Source organism: Jaculus jaculus, chromosome 1, assembly GCF_020740685.1.
Source record: "Jaculus jaculus isolate mJacJac1 chromosome 1, mJacJac1.mat.Y.cur, whole genome shotgun sequence".
Classification (NCBI taxonomy): domain Eukaryota; kingdom Metazoa; phylum Chordata; class Mammalia; order Rodentia; family Dipodidae; genus Jaculus; species Jaculus jaculus.
This window is the reverse complement of record NC_059102.1, coordinates 336,553,262-336,572,244: the sequence shown is the minus strand read 5'-3', so window position 1 is coordinate 336,572,244 and position 18,983 is coordinate 336,553,262. Positions and strand designations below refer to the sequence as shown.

Here is an 18,983-nt window from a genome sequence, read left to right as displayed (position 1 = left end):
ATGACTGCTCTGTGGGCTGTCAGCCAAATGTCTCAGAAGACACACACACATTGATGCATATCTACTTGCAGATCTCAGAGCCCACTTCCTGGATCCATTAGGAACATCCTGGAGTACAAGCCATGTCAGATTCAAGGAAGAACAAGCTTGCTGACAGTGGAATATTTACAGCACCTAAACGATAGCAAATGGGAAGAAGAATTTCTCATCCATCCAAGGGAGCATGGCCTGTCTCAGCAGTTATGAGTTCTTGATGAATCCCCTTCCTCCACAAGGATCTTAACAAAATATAAGAACAGATATAGCACTATAGAACAGGAACTTTACAAGAGCTAAGAAACTGGGTTGGGACCTTAAAAAAAAGGACACTTTAAGAATTTAAGAAACTCTTCCCCAAAATGTGCTTTAAGTCGTTCCACATGGCCCTGTGATGGTGTAGGCTGAGTTTCCCCTGTTCCTCCACTGTGACGTGCAGTTACTCACTTGCTGAAGGTTTCCTCATGGAGAAGAAACCAGGGAGCACATCATACATCACACTTGTACAAACCTCTGGTAGATTCGGATGCCCTGGGTACTTATAAAAAAATTCACCTAGATTTTCATAAATGTTAGCATTTTCATTTTCATTCAATACAGGCATGGTAAGTAGACCTTCTTGCTTACATACAACAATAAATCCTACAGCAATGTATGAAGCTTCCTCAGAAAATCCTAAAGAAACCCGGGTGAAATCAATAAAAAGAAAAAATCACATTTTTGATCACAGACACAAGTCCAGCTGACCTCAGGGAAATAAATAGAAAAGACATGTCCAGGGGCCAAAGAGATGATATGAGAGGGTAAACTGGGGCAGGGAAAAATCAATTTGCAAAATGCAAATGGTCACTAAAAGATCACCCGCTGAACACCGATTCCTTGGGGCTAGGGAGATGGCTCCACTGGGGAAGTCCTCATCTTGCCAATATGAGGAGCCGAGGTCAATTGCCAGAATCTATGTAAAGATGCCAGGCATGGTGGAGTGTGCCTGTGACCCCAGCACTGGGGAGACGGGGTCCAGAGGAACCTGTCTGGCCTACTTAGTGAGCTGCAGCTCAGTAGGAGATTTTTACTCAAAATAAATAAATAAATAACAATTTCAAAAAGAGAGGGTGGATAATATTCCTGAGGAACAACACCCAAGGTTGTCCTACGGCTTCCAACGTGCACACGCAGACACAGACCCATGCGTGTGTGTACACACGCAACCACCCTCATGCCCACACACACACAAGTTGCTTCCTTGTAGTAATAAGCATGCTTGACAGGATCTTAAGGGTTTAATCCAAGGCTGGGTTGTAGCTCAGTGGCAGAGTACGATGTATAACAGGTATGTGGACCTGGGTTCAATCCCAGCATCAGCCAAAAAAAAAAAAAAAAAAAAAAAATCAGATGTAACGAATAAGCATGTTTGAATACCAGTCTCTCAAGTTTTCAGTTACTATTAGCAAGCTAACCATCCCAGTCATGAAATACTTCTGTGTCTCCAGGGCTGTGGGATGCCCGATGCTCAAGGAAACTTTAAAATTTCACAAGCCCAGGAGGAAGCAACACACAAGAGCTGAGGCTCATCCTGGCCACGTGAAAATGAGCAAATCTGGGAGAAAATTAGCCTACCCAAGTCAAATAGTCAGTTTGGTCATCTAAAAGAAAGGTTTAGACTCCATGACCATCTGTGGAGCAGTCAACAGCACCACACAGAAAACCAAGGCAAAACCAGAGATAACAGAAATTTTTTTAAAGAAGGAAACAGCAGAGGCTAGAGGGATGGCTCAGTGGTTACGGCATTTGCCTACAAAGCCAAAGGTCCCAGGTTCAACTCCCCAGGACCCACATAAACCAGATGCACAAGGGGGCGCACACATCTGGAGCTCGTTTGCAGTGGTTGGAGGCCCTGACTTGCCCATTCTCTCCTCCCCTCCCTGCCTATTTTTGTATCTCTCTCAAACAAATAAATATTTTTTTTTTTTTAAAAGAAGGAAACAGCCACTCCTGCTCAATGATAGGTCCTCCTTTGGAACCCTCTCCACTGCACTTGGTGTCTCTGAACCAAGTTTTAATTGAACAGAATGTAATCCTAACAAGAAAAAGTAAAATAATCAAGGAACACCACACCTGGCCTGGAAGTGGCTAAAACACAGAAGTTCTAGAAAAAAAATGAAGATCCAAGACACAAAGTACTGTGGGCTATAAAAAAGTTTAAAGAACAAATTTTAGATATAGTGGGAGAAAAAATATTAAAAAGAAATGTCCCTAACTTTAAGTGTGAATTATATGACTGTAAAACTCGCTAGAAAAACTGCATCAACTTAGATGTCATCTTGTAAAAGATCAAAGAAAATGGAAAACTTGGTTGAGTGGACAATGAGTTATTTATCTCAGGAGAAAGAACAGGCTGAAATGAAGCTCAGTTCTAAGTGATTAGGTAAACTAAGTTCACAAGTCTTGGGCTCATGTCACAATTTTCATAGCATCACCATGTCTGGAGTGCAGCATTCCCTTGTAAAGCCAAGGCGCTGTCCTTTGTCTCTTGGTACCAGTGTTAAGGGCAAAAATGCCAAGTTCGATGGACTATTGTTCTTGACTCAGAAACGTTCTTCCCATGTTCATAAAATGACAGACAGATTCATAACTGAAAGAGAAGCTACCTTACTTCAAGGGAATCAAATCAATGCTAAAATAGGAGTGGGCAGGGTCTTTTTTTGGGGTGTGTGTGTGTGTGTGTGTGTGTGTGTGTGTCACTGCAACACATATGAGAGCCAATCAACTTGTATAGAAAAAAAGTTTTATTTAGGACAGAAGTTCCATGACAGGTGATCTCCACTGCATTACAGCCTGTGGTAGGGTAGCATGTTATGGCAGAACAGAGAAGTAAAACTGCTCACCTCATTTCCAAGAACAAAGGAGAAAGAGAAAGAGCCTAAGGTCCCAGTGTTTCTTTCAAAGGGACATCACTAATGATTGGCCCCACCCATAGAAAGTTCCAGCACTTTTCAATGGCGCCACCTAGGGACCACACCTTTAACACATGAGCCACAGCTCCTGGTCATGCCTACGGATAGAGCGTGTGAAAAACAAGCTATCATTTTGTCACTCATTCGCCAGAAACTCCCTTTTGCACTGCAGTGGGTTCAACTGCTCTCCACATTGCTTACTATAATAGGCCATTTGGATCACGGGACCATGACGTAATTTAACTGTATTTCACTGGTCATCAAATTCTGAACTTCAATGAATCACACATGAGTGGGCTGGAGCAATGGCTCAGAGACTGAAAGCACTTCCTGTGCAAGCAGGAAGGCCTGAGGACACCCGAGAGATTGCCTGGGTTCTCCAGAATCCACACACACAGCTGGGCATTATCAGCTGTGTCTGTAACCCCAGGGGAGCAGAGACCTGAAAAGTGCCAGAGCTCATGTAAAATAGTAATAGCTCTGGGGCTGGAGAGATGGTTTAGCAGTTAAGGCTTTCACCTGCGAAGCCAAAGAACACAGGTTTGATTCCCCAGGACCCACGTAAGCCAGATACATAAGGTGGCACATGCGTCTGGAATTCATTTGAGGGGGCTGAAGGCCCTAGCATGCCCATACTTGCTGTCTCTCTCTATAATAAATAAACAAATAAATAAAATCTTTAAAAATGGTAAGCTCTGGAATGAGTAGGCAACTCCAGTTCAAAGAAGAGCCGGTGGAGCAGCCATGGAGAGGAACACCAGGTTCTCCACTCTGGCCTCTACAGGGGAGCACACGGGGGCGGCACGGGCATGGACTTATGCATGCACACACCACACCACATGCACACACATTTAGCATAAATAGCCTTCTCGATCCCAATCACATTCACAAAGGAACCGATACCATCTACAGAACTTTGTTTAAGTCCACGAGCCTCCATGGATTAGACAGCCCGGTCAGATTGAAATGAGTGCAGTCTTGGTCTTACACCTGTCCAGAATGAAACCCCAGAACTCAGCAAGGCAGTGGTGATTTCAGATACTGTCAAATAAATGAAACACGCTTTTCTTGATAAACATTCACCCCAAAGGAAGAGAAATAGACAATGGCAGAATGGCTGTTTAAACATTACTTTAAACAGAAAGAAGAGAGGACAGAGGAAGTGGAAAAAGAGGAGGGGAAGGAAGGCAATGAGGTGAGTAGTTTTGCTTCTCTGTCATTTCCTGCCAAGACGAGCTGGCTCATCACAGTCCCTAAAGCAATGGGCCTATCAGTCATGGCTGGAATCCCCAAAACTGTGACCCAAATAAACTTTTCTCTTTAATCTTCAAAGATTAAAAGTGTTGAGGCAAGGCTCATAGACCAGGAGAGCTCTGATAGACCCCACCAGCACAGGAAATCAGGAGTATGGATGGAACACTGGACATCTGATGAGGAAGCTGTGTAATTGAGTAAATCCTAAGGTCCATATTCTAGTTTGACTTTACGCCAATGTATTTCACAAAAATGTACATTGTAGTTTATGGCCAGTTTGCAATCGGGTTGCCTATCAAAGTATGTAAATTCAAAGTAACCCCATTGTGAGGCCTTCTTAGAGCTACTGTGTGAGGTTTCTGGCTCAGCACCCTTCCCTGGCCCCTGGGGTCTCTTAGGAGCTGGAACCCTCTGCTTCAGGTCTGCTCTGGTAAAATGCTCACAGCAGTATATCTAAAATCAAAGCCTAAAGGCTGGCAGGGATAGTTTCATGGTAAAATCTCTTGTTTATCATGTGCAAAGGTTCAAGACCCAGCACGTAATATAAGTAAAAGCGAGACTTAGAATATTCCAGCATCATCCCATATGTAGTGGGAAGTGGAAAACAGCAAAATGGCATGCAGCCGTGATCTCCTGTGTACAAAATTATGTGTGGAAATATGCAACACACACACGCACACACACCCTTACCTTCCTTGGTATGCCTGCTTGGTTTTTGTGTCTAAAGAGAGGACATGATCAGTTCAGGAGCAGCTTTCGGATGGCGTGTTTCTTTGTTGGTTATGCCTCTTTTGAGTTTTCAACAAGAGTCTCTGATTACTTTATGAGCATTAGAAAGCAAAAGTGTAAAGTCCTATAACTGAGGCCGGGCAACGAGCTCGCAGCTGCGACTGCCTCGGCTGCTGTCCAGCACCCGGTCACGGTCATGCTTCAGCTTGCCTAGAACTGAGCCGCACCAGCTTTACAGAATGCCACAGGTGCCCTTTCGTGGCCTTGCGACGGCACTGGGCGTCCCACGAGTGTACATCTCCCACAGGGCCGCAGAGCTGCTGGAACCTTTGCTAATTCTCTCTGCCAGGGCAGCAGGAAGCATGCAGATGCCTTCCACGGGCTGTCCTGGCTTTACAGTCCTCCAGACATGTGAAATGAAGGGAGTGTGTCCCGAACACACAGCTCCTAAGCCTGATTTGGTTGTAGAGTTAGGAAGGAGGAGCCCGGGGTAAGAAAACACAGCAAAATAAGATCACAGGGAAGAAAGCACGCAAGTCTCTCCTGAACGGCAGACCTACAGCATTCACCCTTGCTGTGCCGCGTTCCACATCTGAGGCTTTAAAAGACACAGTGGCTTGAGTTAAACACGCGGTGCCTCAGTTTACTCATCTGAAACATGAGGACAATGCTGGGAAAGCTCTCCATGTCCTGACCAAGCCACAGCAAACATTCACAAAGGCACTGCTAAGATATAGTCTTGGGCTGAGTGTTTACTGAGCAGTGCTGTGGCTCAGTCTCGAGTTTTCCTCCAGAGTCCATGTGTTCAAGACCCAGTCCTCAGAGTTAAGGCAAGAGAAGGGCCTGTAAGAGCCAGTGTCCAGTGGGGGAATCCACTGGAGACACTGACCTTAAAACAGACTGAGGAAGTGTGATGGTTTCCTCTTTATTGCTCCCAAGGAAACCTGACCCTCTCTGGCTTTAGCTGGCTTTCTATTCTACCAGTGATCATCCATCTCTCTCTCTCTCTCTTCCCTCAGCTGTCTTTTTCTCTCTCATAAACATATGACTGCTCCCTGCTATGATCTGGTATAGCATAGAGGCCTCACCAGAAATGAGAGGAACATTCCCTGAACCTACAACCTCTGCTCTGTTCTTCCTTTTTTTTTTTTTTTTTTTTTAGGTATAGCCTCATTCTTACCTCTGCCTCCCAGGTGCTGGGATTAAAGTCATGTGCCACCATGCCCGTCTTCTTCCATTTTTTAATTAAGCAAAACTTTGTATAGACACATCATGTGTTAGTACCATCATTTCCCTCCCCCGCTCCGCCATTCCACTGAGGTCCCCCCTCAGTGGGATTGCTGGTATTGTCCATGCTGCTCTCAGAACTCATAACCTCTGTTCTTCTTAAGTGGCCTGATGGAACAATTTCATTTAAGCAATGGGAAGTTCACAGATGAGAGCCAACTAGACACTAGACAGCCCACATTCCTGCATCACTGTGTGACAGGAAATCACTAGAGTTGGTCCATGGACAATATGATCCCAGGACCATTTTGCCTCTCTCTGAGCCATGTGACATTTTGCTTAGGCTTCCTGGCTTTACACACATGAAGTACAATATGAATGTCTGAGGATGTGGGAAAATTAGCAAAGCAACATTTCTTAAAGTGGGAAGTGACGTATGTGTATGTGATAGAGACATCGTGTGCACTTGTAGGAGCTCGTGAGCCTTTACCCCAGTCGTCACTGAGAGCCACACAGACGGACTCTCATACTAACGCATCTACTTGACTGAGCACTCCACACAAGACTTATTTTTAGCTACAACTTTATAAATAGACAAAAATGGTTTTAACATATGTTACAATGTATATGCAAAATAGTTCCCCTCATCCTCAAATAACTATTTCATCTATCAAATAGCTTCCTAACCACTTTTCCAAATAACATTCCTTTCTAGCTACATCTGTTTCAGTGATAGTTTACTGGTACATGACACTCATGTAACACATTTCTAGTTCTTACCATTTTTGTGCAACTAACCATCATATATTCTTTATAGGTAAAATCATTTCCTGAACAAACTACTTTCATGTTTTATCATCAAAACCTAAGACTTGTTGGGAACCAATATATGAAAATATCTCAACTATTTCCTGGTGCACGAAGAAAAGTGTGTATGTCTCAGTCATACCCTCACGCAGCATGAACACATGGACAGGGAGTTATTGCAAAAATGGGTCATTCCACTAAAAACATGCCCCATAGGCGAGTCCCGGGGAACCCTAGAACTTCTGTGCCCCCATTTGTTAGCCCTACTCCTCCTCTTTGAAGCATGTCAGCATGTGGCTCCTAAGGAGTCCGTCAAACCAAGTGAAAGTTCTAGGTGCCCAGGAAGGTTTACCCAGGAGAGTCCCTGAAATGGCATTTCCCAAAGTTAACCAGAGGACAGAAAGTATTCTAAGGATATTAAAAAAAAACACTTTGCAAGGTATGTTTTATGTCCTGAAATATATCCTTTCATCCAAAATTGCAGTATCAGAAATTGGTTGCAACCTTCATTGAGCTGTTGATTGGAGAGACCAACACAGTCCCCAAAATGGGACAGGCTTCTGTAACAGCACTTAACTACCCACCTGAGGGAGAAGGTAAGACCCTGTTGCTGAATACACCAGATGCTGCTGACACAGAGCATAGAAAGATCTGGTTGACTCCTGAAGGTAACCAGTTTCTAGATGGTTAGCCCATATCGTGCTGAAAAACATGACATGAGCTGCGGGGTAAAAATGTCCAACCACATCATTGTGAGCAAGTAGGGGCCACAGCTATCCACAGGCAACCAGCCTGGCACAACTTGCAATAGTGGCATGTAGCCTGGGCAGGTAACCAATGGCTCTCTGATTGGCTAAGAGGTCCACTCAGTGGAAAGGAAGCCATACCTGGTACTTAGAATGAAGTCCGAATCCTATAGAGACCAGGATTATGTACTCCAGTGAGAGACTCTCACTAGTATTTGACCAAAACTGAGGCTACACCCATCAAAATTTCTCTAAATTAACAATGCTTATCCCCTTTCACATATTCTGATCTCACTCTCCATTGGAGAAACTGTTTTTCTTTTTCAGAAAGCGGCTAGAACCAAGGACAACCAAAATCTATCAACAAGACAAGAATGGACAGCTGACTCCCTGGCAGGAGATGAACCGCCCCTCACACAGCAGTGAGGACCCAGGGGAAACCACAGAGGAACTGGTGGGAAGAGCAAGAGTGCTGCTTCCATGGAGAACCTGACAACCTGTGCTGGCGTGATGGAGACAGACACTGAGGCAGAAACCCAAAAACTGCTGAGAGCTCAACACTAAAGTAGACTTAAAGCACACCCAGCAAAGCTCAGAGAACTCTGCAGAAGAGGAGGCAGAAAGAATATAAGAGCCGCAGGGCGGGAGGGGCTATCCAGAGGCACCGCCCCCACCCATAATAACTGCCTGCTGTTCTCACAACTCATAACCCACGACCACATGGTGACCACTAGCAATGCCACTAATGAGGGCCCTCCGTGGACTGGGGCTAGGGAGGAGGGAAATGATGGTACCAATACATAGTCTCCATACAAAGTTTCTACTGAATAAAAAAAAAAAATTAGGGCTGGAGAAATGGTTCAGTGATTGAGGTGCTTGCCTGCCAAGCCAAAGGACTCAGGTTCAATTCCCCAGGACCCACATAAGCCTGAGGCACAAGGTGGTGCATGCGTCTGTCTAGAGTCTGCAGCGGCTGAAGGCCCTGGCCTGCTTATTTTCTCTCTCTCTCTCTCTCTCTCTCTCTCTCTCTATCTGCCTTTCTCTCTCTCTCTCTCAAATAAATAAAATATTTTTTAAAACTTTAAACAAAAGGAACAAAACTGTTGGTATGAAATGTAAGTGATTTGAGATATTTTCTGACCAATGTGTTATTGTGTCCATATATAAAATTATGAAATATGAATATGCACCTTCTAAGACATTTTGCTTCAATTTCTTGGCTTTATAAACATGAATTACAGCATGCATGTCTGAGGTTTTAAAAAAGAAAGTAACACTTGTGGAGATCTTGGGACATAGAGTGGTACAATTCCCTAAAGCGAAAGGTCTCTTTGATATCTTAGGTCATAAATCAGCTGTTCACTTGCACCTTGGATTCTGTTCCTTAGTAACATGTAGATCGTAAAGTGTCCTGGGTTTCAGTAAACCTCTGTTCATCTCCACTTGCACTTCTCCTCACGGAGATTTCACCTGGCATCCCAGCTGTGATCTTTCTACATAACCATGAGTTCCACAAAGGCACTTTCAGGCCGGCACCTTCTCCACGCTTCTCACTCACTGGCAGTTTCTCCACTGGCATATCCCAATAACCATCTCTAAGTCACTATGGTCATGCTGGCCTGGGATCAGCCTGGGCTGCTTTGCCAGAGTACCACCCCGGCTCTGCTCTGGGGCAAAAGGACTTGTTCATCAAGCACGGTGCTTTGTAAAGATGGCTAGAGAAACTTCAGAGAGCTTGGAATGACCTTAGCCACATTACTCATGGATACTGGTGTAGAGGCTTGTTCCCGGCCTTGATGAGACTACCACAAAGCTCTCTCTCAGGACTGGCATCGTAAGAAAGTGTGTGACCAGCACTGTCGAAGAGCCCTGGCTAACAAAAGCGTCCAGGAGTAAGTATATCAGTGTTTTCTGGTCCAAGACAGAAGTGTGTCTTGATATGGCCTTGAGGAGGGAGGACAAGTTGGCTGGTGCCCAACCTCTCCAGGTGCATTACTGCCATGAAGCACTTGCCTAGCTAAGCTGTATGGTATCATTTTCCTGCCATCAGCTATGGGTCTACAAACACTGTTCAGTATCTCGTGAATCTTCAATGACTGACACCATCAGTGCTATTTCCAGAACTAAACTTCTGACCCCATCAGCCGTCCCCACAGTTTCTACTCCCTTCCCTGTCTCAATAAAATGGAGGTCCCCATCTTATTATGCAGTCCCCATTTGTGCAATGTGCTCTAAGAAAAGTAGCCAGGGTGATCCTACTGAAACATGCCCAGAGATAGGTATGTATTTGCACCAAAAAGGCAAATTCCTTATTTAAAATGTTTTTTATTTGTTACTGACAAGTGGGGGGGGGGTATTAATGGGCCCTCTAGGACTTGCTGCTCCTGCAAACAAACTCCAGATGCATGCACCACTTTGTGGGTCTGGCTTTACATGGGTACTTGGAATCAAACCTGGGCTGTCAGGCTTTGCAAGCAAACTCTTTAACCATTGGGCAATCTCTCCAACCCCAAACTCCTCATTTTGAACTTACGAGTTCAGATACAGTACAGCCCATCACGTGCCGGATGCACCATCTTTTCCAGTTTCCTCCAAGCACTACTCTGTTTGCCAGGAACTTCCATCTCAGCCAGGGATCTGCATGCATTCAGCCCTCTGCCTAAGTGTTACTTCCCACGGGCCACTCAGTGTGATCTCTGATCTCCTTTTCTCTCCCCACAGCACTTTGGTGCTCCTTAAAATCAATTCTTCCTCTTCCAATGTGACCACTCCCAACTCCACTCTGCAAGAATTTACATGGCAACCATGTTTAAAGTGGCCCTGCTTGACTGCATTGGAGGGGGCATTTATATAGAGGGTTAGTTCCATTGTTTTACTTGGCTCATTATCCCCACAGAGAAGCCAACATATTGGAGATCTTCACAAAAGGCTATCAGCCAGGTGTGGTGGTGCACACCTTTAATCCCAGCACTTGGGAGGCAGAGGTAGGAGGATCCTTGTGAGTTCAAGGCTAGCCTGAGACTACATAGTGAATCCTGGGTCAGCCTGGGCTAGAGCAAGACTCTACCTCAAGAAAACCAAATAAATAAAAAGCCACCAGAAGAACCAAAAGTTAAGAAAGGAGAAATGCAAAGAGAACTTAATCCTATCAGCAGAAAGACTCCAAAGATCTAGACCTGGGCCACCAGATGCCCTTGAATAAACCTGATAGATTATTTATGCCAACAGACAGACTATCTTCCCTCCCTAGTTTAGGTGGAATGGGGCTCAAACTAGAAAACAAAAGAAAAATAAACATTGCATAAGATATATTTGTTACCAATGCATAGGTCATATATTTTTCCCTATCTGTTAAATCCCACAATTGATTCAGCAAACATGGAAAGAGCTGGATTGAAGATGATGTGTGTCTAATGCAGCCTCGCCTCTGCTGGTCGCCATGTTCAAACAGAACACAGGCATAATGTGTTGTCCAGACGAACATTAGCCTCTAGATAATGTTCTCTTCATGTTAGAAACAAAGGTGTCTTACATACATCACTATGTACAAAGGGTGATAATTTAATATTTATCACACATTAATGCAATTAACAGAGGGCTTCACAGAAAACATATACGAAGTATCTTTAAAGGCAGTGAATACTGAATCTAAGCGCCCAAATAACTGAGCCTGTCCATGTTGGTTTTGGTTAACAACTCCACTGAACAGTCTTGGAGAATTAACCTTCCCCTGCCTCAGTTTCCACAGAAGCTAACTGTGAATAGAAGGCATCTATCTGCCGCATGCAATAATGAATGAAGAGAGATCACACATGGGAAGGGTTAGAACAATGCCACACATACAGTAAGTGCTCATTATGCTTTGTCTATTGTTGATAATATTTAGGGGACTGAAGCAAATACATTCCCATGTATGTTTCTGTACTGACATCACCTTAGTTCAAATGTCACAAGAGTTGAAAATCGCACTGCTCCATAAACCTCAGCTCAGCAAAGAGACTTGTGTCTGACCTGGGACCAGAACTCTCATCCTTTAATGCCGTTGGTGAAGGTCACCTGCACTTTCTATGCCTTGGTTTCCCAGTCCTTAGCAGTGTGACACTACCGCCCAGTAGACCTACACATGAGGCTTCTGGGAGTGAAGAAATGGGGAAATAAGTGCAGGGAAGGCACTTGGAAACTTACCACCATCATATGAATGAAATGCTGTTTTCATAAACAATTATTGGCTCATCTGCCCCTCTCGCTGTTACACCCTGATCTTTATCCTTGAATCCAGGACATTAGTTTCTTATATCAAAAGAAATGATATTTAAGGAGAAGAAAACTAATTCACTAAAACCACCTGTTTACAAAAGTAAGCGGCACAGCAGTAAACAACAGGCAACGTCTATGGTGAAAATCACTGAACACGTACAAAAAGATTTTTAGACGAGAAATCATCAGCCATAATTACTAGTCAGCTTCAAATGGGGACTGGGTACATGGCTCAGCCGTTAAAGTACTTGCCACACATTTATGAGTGTGCATGGAACCAGATGCTATGGCTGGTATTTGTAATCCCAGCAATGCCTAGGGGTGAGGAGAGACAGAGAAAGGAGTCTCCACCAGAACCCTGAGGGCTGGCCATCCAGGGGAAAATAGTCAAAGACAACATAGAACCTGCCTCAAAGGAAACAGCAGTTGAAAACTGACACCCAGAAGTTGACATCTGAACCCCCACAGACACCCATTACACACCCACTCCCATGTACACACATACACAAACATCATATGCACACATTACCTACCCACCTACATAACACATATCAACACCAACAAACGATAATAAGATTAAATAAAAAGCTAAAATGGACTCCATAGGCAGAAAAGAAATGAAAAAATATCAGGTCATATTTTGAGCTGTTTAGGCCCATTTCAAACACAATGTAGCAAAAAGTGAGTATCAGTAGCCATCACTCAATTACCGTACCTGCCATGACCTTCAAGTCATTTCCAGAGTTCTGAGCAGGCTAGAACAGTGAGTTCATTTTCACATTCACACAGAGGAGCTTCCTCCAGCACTATCCTGAAATTTCACTGTTTCCCCACACACACACCCCAAATCAATCCTTTCCTCCAGCTGCTCAGGATGTGGTTGCCTCCGTGAATGCTACAACCCAGCAAAAGAATTAAGTGAGGGAAAAAATTCCAGTAGCAAACAAACCCAGCCCTTCTTAAGCGCCCTGGGACTGCAGGCGGATTAGCTCCCTGCTTTTAAACAGCCCTTCTGGGCTGAAAGCACTTCCTCATTCCAGAGACGTGGCTTGTACACTGCCTGTTTAAGAAGACACCTGTGGGAAAGAACATCAACACATCCAGCAGGCTCTGAGCGACAGTCTGACCCCGGCCCATCCTTTCTCCAGCCAGACAGAGCTCTGCCTCCAAACCCCAGCAGAAGCGGACCAAGGCTCCTGGGGCACAAAGAAACCGGTGCGATGAAAATTCTCTTACATAAGGCCAAGGAAGGGGTAGCTGAGACAGTAAGATCAGTTGACAGTTTGACTGTTCGACATGCAACACATCATTATTATGTAAAAGGAGTAGGAAACTTAATATATAAGCATATGAAGAGGATTTTCAAAATTTAAGTTCAGGTATCGAAAAAAGGTAAAATTATACTGATCAAAAATTTAAATTAAGCCAGGTGTGCTTTAGTTCCAGCACAAGGAGGGGGGCAGAGGAAGGAGGATCTCTGTGAGTTGGAGGCCACCCTGAGATTCCATAGTGAATTCCAGGTCAGCCTGGGCTACAGTGAGACCCTACCTAGAAAAAAAAATTAAATCAAATGTGTGAGGTACAGAAATGCCTGAGGGTGGGAATGGAATAGGAGCTAGATTAGGGATCAGCAATGCCAGCTCCGATAACCGTCAATACGCGCGAATGAGGACTTGCGTACGTACGCCAGGAACAGAGCTGTGGCTGGCAGAGGTGTCTGCACAGGAAGAAACTAGAGTCAAGGGCCTAGAATAAAAAACAGGATTAAATCCAATAATAATCATGCCATGAATCTACTATCCCAGCTCATTCAAATGATATAAAACCGAACATGAAATGAGAAGGAGCACATCCAGATGATGACTCACAGGGAATTTTCAGTCCAATCTGAATTAAACTAAGCAAGAAAAGTTGGCTGTCTAGGAAAATAAATGTGTGCACAGTTAAAACGTTCTTCACAACCAGTCAGACCTCTTCTTATAAGAAAAGGCCTAAGGTTTTATTCTCACCTCATACTCTTGGTTTGGTCAATGAATTATTTTATACAAAAGAAAATGCAGACATGTCTATGGAGGTTAACTGGAACTTACAAATCATATTGGAATTAATATTTAAAACAAAAATGTTTGAAAACAGGGTCAGCGTTCTATGTCAGAGTAAATGAAGGCTTAGTTTTTATTCAAAACTACTTTTGTGCCAGGCGTGGTGGCGCACGCCTTTAATCCCAGCACTTGGGAGGCAGAGGTAGGAGGATCACCATGAGTTCAAGGCCACCCTGAGACTACATAGTGAGTTCCAGGTCAGCCTGGACCAGAGTGAAACCCTATCTCAACAACAACAACAACAAAACCCTGCTTTTGTGTAGTAATAACTGCTTTTAGTTGAAGTGCAGAGAAGCAGTAACTAGCTAGTTCGTGCAGCTATACCTTCAGGAGATTATAGAACTGACCAGCTTAATAAACACGAGGGCAACCCAGCTCCATAAGGTCACACCACCTTCCTAGCATGGACACCACCCCAACAGCAAAGTCCTGTTTTCCCTCTCATGCCAGCATAACTTCCCAGTGGACTCAGATGGCCTCTCCACTATGAGGGCCTCCACAAGAGGAAGCCCCTGCCAGTTCTAATAAGAAAAAGAAAAGAAAAGAAAACAGGAAGGGATATAGATGAGCAGAAGCAGAGAGAATGAGAAGGAGAAAAAAGAAGAGGAGACAAGATGGCAGAGGTGAGGAAAGATGGAATCCAGCAGAACAGAGGAGAAGAAACTGGGGATGGGGGTTCAGCTGAGAGGGACACCCAGGACCCTGCCTGCCGTGCGGTCTCCCCTGTCCTAACCTTGTCTTTCCTTTGGGAGAAGGAGCAGTAGCGATGCACTGGAGACGTTACCTGGATGAGCTGGTCCAGCTCGGAGGAGTTGATACAGGCATGCTGGGATAGGAAACTTTGCTTCTGGATCACAATGGTGGTCCTGTGAGAGATCTCCTGGGGTTGCTCCAGTGCCTTGAACACGGTGGCTCCGATGATCAGGTAGAGGACGACCACCAGAAAGATTGTGGAGACCGTCTTCCATTTCATAACATTAATGGCCGTGTCACTCTCTACCCGGGAAGCAAGCACGGTGGGTTTCGTGGAGAACGAGAGCCTCGGTTTGGAGTTCTGAGCAGCAGATTTAGGATCCAGCAAGTCAGGGGCTGCCACTGGCCATAACAGAGAACACAGGTTAGACTGAGGGAAACAGGCTAGCTGCTTTAAAGGGTCAGCAAAGGCTAGCTGTGTTGCTGTGTTCAGGGCTCTCTCCTACTAGGAGAGGAACCAGCCCAGGAGGCTTTTCTAGAGAACGTGCAGGACCATATATATAGATTAAACAAAAAGGGGGTGGGCCTTTGCGCTCTGCTGCTATTGGAGGTCCAAGTGGAAGGGAAAAAAATTGGAATTCAAACCAAGAAACAAAATGAAAGAATGCCTAAGGGATTCCTAATTAATTTCTAGGCATGTGTGTGTTAACAGAGATGTGCTGAACTCCTAAGAGTTGATGGTACTGAGTAAGATACGTGTTCATGGAAAGGGCTCATGGTCTCCTCCTGTTCACTGGAGTCTATGTGTTGCAGTCGAGCAATCAAATGAACTTCCTCTATTTCTTGGCTTTAAAATTCATTATAGTAAAGGAATTATATTATAATTGCATAAGAAGATCTGTGACCCAGTGTTGCTCAAAAGAAATTATTCACAATTTTATGTTTTAAAGCATGGTGTAGATAAACTACTCTGTCTAATGGCTTTCATCTATTTTCCAAAGTGGGACCATGAGGAAAAATTGCTATTCAATCTCTAATAGTTTTAAAAACAAGTTCTGGATAACCCTTGGGTCACAATCCTAGGTTCAGTCAAGAAAAGACAATTTCTTCCATGTCAACAGCAAACATCAAGAAAAAAAGAAGAAAATTAGCACCTTGGCTCATGCCTTAGACCCTCCACTCTCTGAACAAAGCTAATTGCTCCATTAGAGTGTATTTTATGTTCACTTCTAAACTCTCTGCTACTCTGAGGTGACTCTGGGTCCATTTATTATTTATCTCAGTTCTTCAAAATTATCATTAATGGATTTCTTTTTAGAACATGAAACACCAACCAGACTTCCACTTGCGGAGGGAAAGACAAACCATGTATGGCAGCACATTCATTCGGCTGGAAGCACTGACCCAAAGGGGGTTAATAGACTTGATGAAAGAGCTGACATAAACACCAACTCCTATCATCAAATTGAAGTCTGCCATTGCTGTAGATAGAAGCCAAATTGGTGTCATGTATATAGTGTAGGTTTCATAAATTGATAACTTAACCTAAAACATACTTTTAGGTGAGCATTAAGAAATCTCCATGGCATTACGTGCAAATATCCTACAGCCACCTAAAATTACTTGAGGAGGAGACGCTCATAAAAAGCGTTCATTTTCCCTGCCCTCTTGCCTAACACTGTGGGTTAGATGCAGGCTACCATAGCTTGAATTCACAAAATACGTCTCCAGGTGCCCATGAAAAGCAGGCTTTCCAAACAAAGCTATTGGAAGCGCTAGAAGAAAGTAGCGTTGTGAAATGATGGCAGATGGGGAGGGGGCAGGGGCGCCCCCAGGGCAGCAAGCTTAGAGCAGGCTGACTTTGAAGAGCTGAAACCCGAGCAGTCTTGAGGACCTGGTCCCCAGTGGAGAGCCCACAGCCACCCGCACTGAGCTCAGCCCACTCCCCACAGCGAGCACACACTTCCCTGCTGCTCTAGCTACCTGCTCTACCTCCCCAACTGCTCAGCGACAGAGTGGAAAATAAAATGCTGCAACGTTTAGCCATCTTTTGAATTAAAAAGCAGAGCATCACGGAGAGTCCCACGCCGTGTCCCTGAGGAGAGCTCCCTGTGTGTGCTTCTCTATTTCAGAGTGCCCCTGCTCTCTTCCCTGCAGAATGGAAGCCAGCACCAATGCTGTCTACCGTGAGGCGACCGAATGCTAACCTGAGATCCCTCTAAGGCATTGCCATCCTGTGCTTTGGGGCGAAGAGGATAGACCTGAAGATGATGTGTGCATTGTGCAGACACATTTCCTGAAGGAGTTTAATTCCTCCAAGCAGCTGCCTTATTTTTAATTAGTAGGATATATATATATATACATACATACATACATACACACACACACACATATACACATACACATATGTATGTATGTATGTGTGTATGTATGTGTGTGTGTATATATATATATATATATATATATATATATATATATGATGCATATATATCATATTTGGCAGACAGAATGGACAGAATCTGGTGAGATACACACACACACACACACACACACACACACACACCAAGAAAAAAATAAAAACCAGTCATTTCTTTTGATCTAACATGGGAACCTCTGGGTTCCCAGCTCCCCCTTTGATAATAGGTCAGGGCGCCAAGCTGACCATGCCACACACTACCAGCACCATCCTTACCCCTCCCCCTCAACACCCCTGATAGGTCCTGGATCCCGCCACAAGTACCCACCAGACGCTGTAGAAATAAGCTTGCTTTTTTTTTTCAGCACCACTGCGCGTCCCACCATGCAATGGGCAACAAGTGTGACCAGGGTCACCAGGCCACCTACCCGTGGGCCACTCTCCAGGGCTGACCCTTTCCCTCCCTCGGAAACTCTCCGGAGGTGTTCCAAACCCACACCCGGGAGGCGGGGGGAGAGGGGGCAAAGCCCCGGGCGCCGGCGGAGAGCGGGCAGGGGGCCGCGGCTGGCCGCGAGCGCGCGGACCTGGGACGGGGCTGCCTCGGAGGCCGGATCGCGGCCGCCCGGCGGGGGGGGGGGGGCGAGGGCGGGTGGGAGCGCCGTGCGCCGCCCGGTCCCGGCTCTCACCTCCCGCTCCGCCGCCGTCTCTCCCGCGAGGCGCCGGGAAGCATGAGGCATGCAGCATTGAAAATGCGTTTATTTTTAGGGAAGGAAAAAATTAAAAAAAAAAAAAAAGAGGATGGACTTGACGCTTATTATTTTTTTTCTTTCCACAAACAGGCCATTGTACTCACTCCTTATTCCGAGGCGGGCTGCGCGCTGCTGGCGGCACGGGCGGGCATTTTCCCCGGCTTTGTTTTACAAGGTGGGGAGCGCGGGGCTGGAGGCGGGAGGGCCGGGGGGGGGGGGGGAGCGTGAGAAGAGACGGGATCGCGGGAAGGAGGGGACGCCGCCGCCGCCGGGCCGGGCCGAGGGCGAGGCCAGAGCGAGGCCGAGTCGTGCTCGGACGCCGCCGCCCCCGCGCAGCCCGCGCCGCGCGCGCCTGCAGCCGCCCGGGCCGGGTCCCCCGCGAGGACGGCGGGCGGGCGGGCGGGCGGCGGGGACCCCGGAGCGGGCGGGAGCCGGGCGCCCCGCGGCGGCGGGGGTGTGGCCCCGAGGGTGCCCGCGGCCCGGCCTCCGCTGTGGGCTCCGCTCGCCGGGCTCCGCGGCCCTCGGGCGGGTCTCCCTCCCCACGCGCGGGGTCCCCGCCCCGCCCCGTCCGCGCTCCTCCTCCTCCTCCTCCCCGGTGCCCGCGGGGTCCTCGACAGAGGGGCACGGCCCCGAGGTTCACCTGCCGGCCGGGCCACCCGGCTGCCCCGTCCACCTCCTTCTCCTCCGCGCTCGCTCCTGCTGCCCGGCGAACATCTTCCTCCAGGCTCCCTCCATCCCACCTCTTTTGAAGATCCCACCTCTTTTGAAGTCCGGGTGTGGGGACCCAGCTTGGGATCACTTGTCGACGGAGGACACCCCACCACCCGCCAACCACCAAGACCAGGGTTCAATCAAAGCAAGACCCCGCTGGGGCCCTGGGACCCCTGGGTTTGGGGTAGCAAGAGGAAGCTGGCCTCTGATAGCCACTCCGCGGGGGAAGACTCCACGCGTGTCACCAGCAGCCTCCATGCGCCCCGGGGGTGACGGGACTCGGACCTGCAGTTCTGAACCAG

The 18,983-nt window shown here is 46.4% G+C and overlaps 1 protein-coding gene across 6 annotated transcripts in view; it reads right to left on the bottom strand.

Moving 5' to 3' along the window:
* Positions 1-18,983, bottom strand: part of Kcnk2 (potassium two pore domain channel subfamily K member 2) — a 220,343-nt gene that overhangs the window by 128,774 nt on the left and 72,586 nt on the right. For 2 of the 6 annotated variants that reach the window (XM_045142318.1, XM_045142317.1), the window contains exon 2: positions 14,846-15,207. In XM_045142318.1, coding sequence (XP_044998253.1) covers positions 14,846-15,207 — 362 coding nt within the window. Of the gene's footprint in view, positions 1-14,845; positions 15,208-17,549; positions 17,647-18,074; positions 18,178-18,610; positions 18,626-18,983 lie in introns of those variants that run through there. The other 4 variants (XM_045142321.1, XM_045142320.1, XM_045142316.1 and 1 more) reach the window with 4 other exon arrangements.